General features: G+C 59.8%; 1 protein-coding gene and 1 long non-coding RNA gene across 11 annotated transcripts in view; one reads left to right on the top strand and one right to left on the bottom strand.

Annotated features, from left to right (window-relative positions):
- Positions 1 to 1,388: 1,388 nt before the first annotated feature.
- Positions 1,389 to 8,497, top strand: LOC133256473 (uncharacterized). 5 transcript variants are annotated; one of them, XR_009739225.1, is made up of 6 exons: positions 3,136 to 3,693; positions 3,772 to 3,874; positions 5,449 to 5,589; positions 7,219 to 7,310; positions 7,954 to 8,227; positions 8,347 to 8,497. It is a non-coding gene; the product is annotated as an uncharacterized LOC133256473 (long non-coding RNA). The 5 variants fall into 5 exon arrangements; XR_009739227.1 differs by lacking the exon at positions 3,136 to 3,693 and adding an exon at positions 1,389 to 2,571 and having other exon boundaries at positions 7,954 to 8,497; XR_009739228.1 differs by having other exon boundaries at positions 5,482 to 5,589; positions 7,954 to 8,497.
- Positions 2,846 to 8,965, bottom strand: part of ADGRD2 (adhesion G protein-coupled receptor D2) — a 29,215-nt gene continuing 23,095 nt past the window's right edge. The window contains exons 21-24 of one of the 6 annotated variants that reach the window (XM_061431280.1): positions 5,737 to 6,160; positions 5,117 to 5,175; positions 4,793 to 4,823; positions 2,846 to 3,142 (exon numbers count right to left, since the gene is read on the bottom strand). In XM_061431280.1, coding sequence (XP_061287264.1) covers positions 3,135 to 3,142; positions 4,793 to 4,823; positions 5,117 to 5,175; positions 5,737 to 6,160 — 522 coding nt within the window. In that variant the 3' untranslated portion in view covers positions 2,846 to 3,134. Of the gene's footprint in view, positions 3,143 to 4,454; positions 5,176 to 5,736; positions 6,161 to 8,965 lie in introns of those variants that run through there. The other 5 variants (XM_061431282.1, XM_061431278.1, XM_061431279.1 and 2 more) reach the window with 5 other exon arrangements.

The following is an 8,965-nucleotide window of genomic DNA, read 5'->3' as shown; positions in this document are numbered from 1 at the left end:
TGGGTCCCTGCTAACCCTGGGAGGCCTGGAAGAGGCTTGGGCTTCCCAGAGCCTCAGCCTCAGTTGCACCCTGGTTGCATCTCAGCTGCCACCCTGGGCAGGAGGGAACAGTCATTGAGTGAGCATCTGCTGTGTGCCACCCGTCATTTCACTGTTCCTCCAGGAGCCCCGTGAGGCAGGGGTTATAATCCAGAAGAGGGCAAGGGACTTTAGGCGGCCACCTGCTGGGGCCCACCTGCCTTCAGGGCGCTGGCCGTTTCTTCTCTGTCTGCCATCAGAGGCCCACAGGCCCTGGGCCTGGCCCCTCTCACTGATTCCCCGACTCCCCCCAACCCAAGCCACCTAGTGGCAGCAGTGAGCAAGGCCCCCTCTGAGGACTGCTTCCTCCGGTCTGCTCCAAGTGCCCTTCCAGGACTTCACCTGCCTTGTCCATTGGTCCGGCCCATCTGCTCTTCGCAGTCACTTTGGTAGGTGGCAGCCCCAGATTACAGACGAGGAAACTAAGATGAGTTGTCCTCTCCAGGGTCACACACTGAGAAAGCCAACCACAGATGCAAGCTTCCATCCTTGACCCATTGACCAACCTAATTTACTCCCAGAGTCACTCCTGCTCCACCCGTGCCTCTGGGCAGATTAGGAGCAAGCACTTCTTTTAGGGCGAGGCAGCCTGAGGCAGACACCTTGGCAGTAGCACCTTCAGATACCCTGGTTCCTGCCCCTGGGGAATGTTTAGTCTTGTAGGGGAGAGTGTCTTAATCAGATCATAACCTGATGTGATACATCGTGTAACTGCACAAGATAACAAAATGGTTGATTCTGCTCCTGGGAGGACAGGAAGTCTTCACAGGAGAGGTGTCCTCCAAACTGAGTTTTGAAGGATGTCCAGGGGTTTGCCAGCTCGACAGGAGTTGGGGGCAGTCCAGGCAGAGGGAACAGTGTGAGCATAAGGCTGGAGGGGCGTCAACCAGCGGTGTGTGGGGACCTAAGTGCAGTGGGTAGCCTTTCTCTCCTCCAGGGGATCTTCCCAACCCAGGGATCGAACCCAGGTCTCCCGCACTGCAGGCAGATTCTTAAACAGCTGACCCATAAGAGAAGCCCAAGAATACTGGGGTGGGTAGCCTATCCCTTCTCCAGTAGATCTTCCCAACCCAGGAATCAAACCGGGGTCTCCTGCATTGCAGGCGGATTCCTTACCAACTGATCTATGAGGGAAGCCCTTGGAGACCTAAGAGGTTATTTTGGCTAAAGAGCAAAGACAATGTGTTGGGGGGAGGAAGTGGAGCAGGGGGTGCGGAGACTGGAAAGGACGCCTTGGTTCCCAGCCCTGACCGCCCCCACCCTCCCACCCCCACCCATATGATTAGTGTGTGGGGAGGCAGAGGCACTCCGGAGGGGAGTGAAGAGTCAGGATATTGCAAATACGGCAGTGGGGGCTACCAGGTGCCCCGTCCAGTTCAGCGCCACCCTCTTGCTTCCTCTCCAGGGTCTGGCCCCTTCAGTCCTTTCTCACATTAGTGGGCAGCAGGCTCTGCCTAACAGGCCAGGCTGAGTGCCCTGGTGGTGAACCTCAGCAGTGATGCTCGGCCCGCCACTCCTCCTGGGGTCCTGCTGGATCCTCCCTGGGCAGGCAGGAACTATACTCCTCCCCACCGAGGCTGCTGTCTTCTCTCTCTGCCTGGGACCTTCGGAACCTTAGACATCGCCGCCCCTGGGCTGCAGGGTCTGTGTGTCCATGCTCTCTGTCACATCCTTCTTTGGCAATGGCCAACTTTTCCTGAGTGCCTTGCATGCTGGGCACTGGGACTAACACACAGGATGGCTCCATGTCCCTGCGGAGTGGGTCTGATGTCCCCCATTCTGCAGATGATGGACTAGGCTTCCAGGAATTCAAACCCCAGCCCCAGAATGAAATACCCATACCCCTGTGTTGTGCGGTGGGTTAACTATACCCTGAATAGATTTTTATCTCAGACTCAATGCAGGCAGGGCCCAGGATGAAAGTGACCCTGAGGTCACAGAGGGAACCGGGAGCAGCTTGTACCTTGTTGGGTCTCGGGCTTCTTCTCATGCAGCCCCACCCCACCTCCACTCACCTGCATGGGGAATGGCTGCCTCCCCGCTTCCACCCAGCGGATGCTCTGATGCCCCTCAGCTGCGCCATGGCCTCTGGCCCAAGAAGTGCTGGAGTCAAGCTGAGGTCAGCAGGATGCTGTTAACAGCCTTGCACCCCAAGACCAGACCCTGGGCCTCTCCTTCACCTAGCCCCTACCTTGGGGCCCACGCAGGTGCCAAGCCCTCACCATTCCTGCTCACCTTCGCTCTGAAACTGGTTCCGCCCACGAGGAGACCAGGCCTCAGAGAAGAATCTTGCCCGAGGCCACAGAATCAGTGATGCCAAGACCTAGACCCATAGCCAGATTCCGAGTTGGAAGTCCTCTCGCAGCCCTGACACATCTGACCTGAAGCTACCCCACCTGCCGTGGTGTCTCCTCTGAGCAGGCTGCCTGGATGGCTCCTACTCACAACGACTGCCACCCCTCACCTCTATGTCACCCAGCCTAGGAGACCCAGGTATGAGTCATGGAGATCTTCCCCGAGCGTCAGAGTTCTTCTCTGTACAATAGGGGTGATGGTGGTCTCAGGGCTGAGGTAACTCTGAGGTGGTTTGAGGTTCAGCACCAGCCAGGTACACAGGTAGGTGCTAATTAGTGTTGGCCACACCTACCCTGATGGTGAAATGGGGTCCATCTTGAGTCGAAAAGTCAAAGAGTAGCTTGTTCCTCCCTCCTCCCAGGGAGCCTGGCGTCTCATCTGCCTCCCCAGGCCAGGGTGACCCCAAAGAAGGAAAGGTCACTACAGTACCGTTTATTACCAGAGACACCAGGGGGCTGTCAGAACTTCGCAGCAGGAGGGGCAGGGTAGAGGGGAGGGGCGGTCACGGACAGAAAGCTGGGGACAGAGCCGTGGGACCTGGCGGGGTACACGGGAGCTCTGGGGCCAAGTTTCCCCTGGCAGGAGGGAGAGGCTGAGGCCCTGGGAGAGGGTGGTGGTCCACACGCAGGTCGGCAGGGGCCCCCAGTGGGCTTTCAGAGGTCCCCAAGAGGAGCTTGCAGGAAAATCCCCATGCACTGTCTCTAGAAACCTGGGAGGCAAGTGTACCCTGTGGGTTGGGCTGGCAGAGAAGCAAGATGGGGCCCCACCCTTCCAAGATGGGGAGAGGGCTGGGAACTGAGGCTGGGGGAGACTTTGGGTGAGATTCTGGCCTGGGTGACCCTGGCAGTCTCCCTCAGCCTCTCTCCGAGCCTCAGTTTCTCCCTCCGGAGAACACCTGCAATGCCGGGGTGCGGGGTGTGTGTGTGGCGGGGGGCAGCAGGCGCTTTCGGGAGGGGCGGGAGCAGGCCTGGGAGGGATACCCAGCAGGCAGCCTTCACTTCCCTGCACTTCTTGCTCGGGCCACCTGAGTGGGTCGCGTGGTGGGGTGGGGGGCCCTAGGGCATCTGGAGGGCGGAGCGGGATGGGGGTCCCTCCGAGGCCGAGGTGGAAGCGGCTCTGTTGCTACGAGGGGCCTTAGCAACGCACCCATTCAGCGGAGACAAAGGCGCTGTCACTTGAGCGCAGAGGCGCCTCTGCCGCTCTCTTGTTCCCACAGACGCTGCGCCTGCGGGGGCGGGTGCTGGGGGGCTGGGAGCCGAGGTGTGTAGCGGGGTGATGGGTGGGGAGGCTGGGGTGGGGGGTGCCTTTCTGCCTGCTCAGCACGCCCCCCATCTGCAGGACGCCTGCGCCCTCCCGGCAGGCCTGCAGGGGGCGCCTCCAGCCCATTTTGCAGAAGGGGAAGCTGAGACACGGAAGGACTGGGACATCCGCCTGGACGCAGGTCGGCTGGGAGTTTGGGGTCATACAGACCCAGGCTCAGATGTGCCTAGGCTTACCCCCACGTGACTCCTGCTGCCTCAGTGTCCTCATCTGTGGGGGTGGGGGCCCGACCCCTGGCTCGTCAAGGGCTCCTCTCTGTGCCTCAGCGTTCTGAGCGGCACAATGGGAGGGTGACCACACCCGTTTTCCCCAGTCACCTCATGAAAGGAGCCACCAGATGCCCAGGTTTAGCACAGAGCTCAGCCCCACTGATAGCTCCATAGACCTGCCTCTGGACCTGGCTGGAAAGAACCCCGAGCTTTCGGAGGCGGGGCAGTGCTGAGTCGGCCCCTCAGAGGCTTGTCTCTGGTTCAAGACTGTGGGAGGCCAGGGACCACGGTCCCCAGGGGCTTCCCTCGGACCAGGATAAGTGCTCCTTGAGCAGGTGGCCCCGGCCCTGCCCTGCTACCCACAGGCCCCCACCCCCCACTCCATCACGTCCCCATCAGCTGTCCAATGGGGAAACTGAGGCCTTGGGGAAAGTACTTGCTCCTCGTTGGGCTTGGAAGAACTCTCAGACCATCAGGCATCTGGCCAGAGCGCTAAGAGTGGGTGAAGTGGGGCGGCGGGCGTGGGGCGCACAGAGGAAGGCAGGCCAATGGTTCCCTGCCGTCCCAGCAGCACTGGCCAGGGAAGGGGTCCCAAACTTACTCCCTAAGAAAGCCTTTCCCCAGAGCACTGACCGAGCCCACCGGGCGCTAGTGGGGGAATTTTAGGCACCAACAAGGAGCAGAATGAGACAGGAAGAGCCTCTCAAACTGTGGGAGGCCGGGTGGGGTTGCTTCTCAAATCACTTCCATTTCCACACAGTGGGGCTGAGGGACTGTCCGGGCACCAAGGGAAAAAGGGGGACACCCCACCCGGGGTGTGGGAGCCGTACCTGAAGCCTTGAATGCTGTCAGCTCCACGGCCTGAGGACAGAGGAGGCCCATCAGGGGCTGGTCCCCCTCTCCTTCTGCTCCTCTGGCTCTGGGGGCCCTTGGCTACCTTGGAGATGACTGCTCCACCCCCAGGGGCCTTGGCATTCAGGTTCTGCCAGCTGCTCCCAGCACCCTTCAGTCTAGGAGTTGACGGAGGAGGCCCCCTGGGTCCCCAGGAGAAGCCCCCACCCCAGCCCCATGCTGATCCCTGTGGTTTCCCTAACCCTTCTGGTCACAACTGCCAGCCCCTTGGTTGAGCCCTGCCACCCCTGACCCAGCCTCACCGGTCTCTCGGGTTCTGCAATGGAGGAGAAGGTTGTGGGGATCCTGGGGCCATGGGTTCCTAGAAGGGGGAAGACAATTGAGCAGGTGAACCTGTAGGAGACCGAGGCAGGAGGCTGTCTCTCTCTGCTCCCCTACCCTGAACAGGGACCTCATTATTAAAAAAAACTCTTTAAGAATCCAGTCAAAAATTCACCTTGTAAATTAGCGCTGAAGAAACCAGGACCCAGAGAGGGAAAGTAACTCGTCCAAAGGCGCAGAGCAGGGGAAGTAGGAGCTGGGATACCAATTCCTGGCCTGACCCTGAAGTCATTCAACCCATGCCCTGTCTCAGGGCGCCGAACCCCATCCATCTACCTGCCTTCAGGAACCCCACACACCTCTGCTGCATGACCCAGGGAGGGCAACTCTGGCAAGCTCTGCCTCTGGGCTGGGCCCCAGGGACCCCTGCTGCCTGGTGGTGGAGTGGTAGGAGGTAAGGAGCCTTTTATAAGCCACCCCCAGGCCCTGCAGCCACAGGACTCCCTGGGCCTGTCTCCTTGTCTTTCAGATGCTTGGGCTGAGCACTGGGGAGGCTGGGGCACCGGGTAGCACTTGGACTGGAGGGTGGTTGTGGTCTTACCTCTAAGAGCCAGGTGTCTCTGGGGTGGAGCCAAGACTCTGGGGTCATCCCTGGCCACCTCCCAGGGACACGAGGGTCTAGAGTGGAACCCCGGGCCCGTGGGACTGGAGCGAGCCTGAAAGGAAGGGGCATCACCGCTGGGATCCCTGCCAGAGGTAGGACCTCCCGCCCCTTGGCCCCCAGGCCTGCCCACCGTGAATGCCTCTGCTGCCTTCTTCTCAGTCATCCTCCGCAGGGCGCTCCGGACCTGGAGGATGGGGCAGGGGCAGGGCTGGGACCCTTCCCCGACCACCACGGGCTGGGTGCAGAGCCCCCAACAAGTAAGCCCTACCCACCCCCATCCACATCCCACCCCAGCAGCAGCCTGGGTCCCCGGACTCACCTCTCCGTTGTAGGCGGCATAGACCAGGAAGATGTACGGCCCCTGGGGACAGACCCAGGGTGAGGGTGGGTGACCGCCTGGGAGGCCCCCATCTCCCACTGCCTGGCCTGGCACCACAGCACAGGCAGCCCCAGAGACATTTAGAGACACTGGCCAGTGAACACAAGTCCTGCCCTGTCCGCCAACCCGGGATGGGGAGTGGGCAGTTGTGGCATTCCATGGTAAAAAGAACCAGGAGGGCCTGGCCCTGCCGGATCCCATGCCTTCAGTCTTGGGTCAGCAGGCAGCCTCTCTGCCCTCTATCCCTCCACGCCCCACCCCCTGACCTGCCCTGTCCTCACGGCCTCACCACCTCCTGAAGCTCCAAGGCTAAGTGAGGTCCAGGAACAGCAGACCTGGCAGGGACCTCACTACATCCTGACTGTTCAGTTCAGCTCAGTCGTGTCCGACTCTTTGGGACCCTGTGGACTGCAGCACGCCAGGCCTCCCTGTCCCAACTCTCAGAGTGTACTCAAACTCATGTCCATCAAGTTGGTGATGCCATCCAACCATCTCATCCTCTGTCATCCCCTTCTCCTCCTGCCCTCAGTCTTTCCCAGCATCAGGGTCTTTTCCAATGAGTCAGCTCTTCGCATCAGGTGGCCAAAGTATTGGAGTTTCCGCTTCAGCATCAGTCCTTCCAATGAACACCCAGGGCTGATCTCCTCTAGGATGGACTGGTTGGATCTCCTTGCAGTCCAAGGGATTCTCAGGAGTCTTCTCCAACACCACAGTTCAAAAGCATCAATTCTTTGGCACTCAGCTTTCCTCTAGCTGAATGCCTCTCTGAGTCTCTGTTTCTTCATCTGGGAAGTCGGGATGCGGCCAGGACTTGCCTCCTGCTGTGTGTGAAGGCGGAGTCACAGCGGCTCCTCCCCACACATTCTAGGACTACAAAGCCCTGGCCCCTCACCAAGCACCAGCATGCTTGACCCTCACAGCAGCTCCATGGCAGGGGGTGGAGGGAGGTTCATTCTCCCCATTTGATGGAGAGGGTCCTGGGGCCGGGGGTGGGGACAGAGCAATGTGTCCCAGGCCTAAGTGTGGGCCTCCACCTGCAGGTGGCTGGTGGAGCTTAGGACTCCCTCACCCTCCACTTGGACGATGCAAAAGGCAACAGTTTCTCCCCTGAGGCTCAGACAAGGGAACACAGGTGAGGTAATGTGGGGTTCCTTGAGGCCCTCTAGCTTCCCAGGGCTGAGAACTGGAGCCCCAGAGCCCTACTACTCTCCACAGCTCCCAGGCACCAACTGGGTCGCTACCAGCCCCAACGCTGCCCTTAAGCCAGACCCAGGGGGCTCCCAGCCCAACACACCCGGCCGGTACTCTCCCTGCAGCTCTCCGCACGGCGTCCCCCATCTCATCTCCTTTGACTCAGTCCTTGTGCTAAGTCGCTTTGTGAGCCCATGGACTGTAGCCCATCAGGCTCCTCTGTCCACGGGATTCTCCAGGCAAGAATACTAGAGTGGGTTGCCATGCTCTCCTCTAGGGAATCTTCCCAACCCAGGGGTCAACCCCATGTCTCCTGCATTGGCAGGCAGGTTCTTTACCACTAGCGCCACTCCTCACACCCAAACATTCACTCCAATCCAACCACACCAGCAACCTGTCTAACATCCTCCCAGGCCTGGGTGGAAGTCTGAGCTCCTCACACCAGCTCTGGGGACCCTGCATGGTCTGGCCCCCATGTTCCCTCCTGCGCCATTTCTCACCAGCTCCCCTGACCCCATGTCTCCCTCCATCTGATTCCACTGTGCTCCCCTAACTTAAAACTTTATTCCCCTCTCTCCATGCAGCATTCAGGCATTCGCTGAGCACCACTGCCTCCAGGGAATGCCCACCCTGCCTCCCCACACGACCCTGACTGCCGCTTGTGCCTCTCAGTCTCAATCGCACCGTACTGCAGTTGTGTGGCTCTGGTGTCTGTCTGCGCCCCCAGGCTGAGACCTCCAAGGGTGGTTTCTTTGATCCTGTGCCCCACCATGGTCTCAGCATGCAGCCCAGCTCGGGCACAGGGGAGGCACTGGGGAAGAACATGCTGAATGGCTGAATGAAACCATCTTGCAGCAGGTTATGCTTTGGTCTTTGCAAATATCATCTCAATGGAACCCAACAGTGATCTCATGAGGTGGAGATTATGATTCCCTTTATACAGATGTAGAAACTGAGGCCTGTCTCCATTTGTCTAGGCCTTCCAACAAGACCCTCAGGCACGGAAGGTGTGAGCCCCAACCTGTCACAAGACTGAGGCTCTGCTCTTCCAGCACAAAACCTGGCAGAGAGGCCAGACGGAAACAAATCACCCCCAAAAGCAAATAAATGAGTCCAGGCAGATTTCAATCCCTCCAGCCCCATCCCTGCTCCCTGGTCACCTGGGGCAGGTCCTGCCCAGTTTATGCCCCAAGACAGTGAGAAAGCGATGAGGCTGGAGGTTGAGCGGGGAGAGTGCGACACGGAGAAACAGCAGGTATGACGGAAGAGAGAGGAGAGGGAAAGGCCAGGCCTGGAGAGGGAAGCATCCAGGAAGGACTCAGAGAACGTGGCTCTGAGCTGACTTGGGAGCTGCCCTGAGACAGTCACGGGAACATCAGAGCGGGCTCAGGTCTCATGCCTTCTGACCCATCACAAGACAGCCTTTCACCAGACCTGAAGGTCTGAGGCTGGCTGGGGGTGGGGGGCCAGAGGGGTGACCCTGAGAGGGAGACCCAGAGAGAGGGAGAGGCAGGGGAAGGGACCAAGAGACAGGGTCAGAGCCCAACGGAAGGGGAGATGTAGAGAGAGGCCCAGAGGAGCCAGGTAAGACCCACG

Source organism: Bos javanicus, chromosome 11 (genome assembly GCF_032452875.1).
Source record: "Bos javanicus breed banteng chromosome 11, ARS-OSU_banteng_1.0, whole genome shotgun sequence".
NCBI classification, from domain to species: domain Eukaryota; kingdom Metazoa; phylum Chordata; class Mammalia; order Artiodactyla; family Bovidae; genus Bos; species Bos javanicus.
This window is presented reverse-complemented; position numbering and strand designations above follow the sequence as displayed.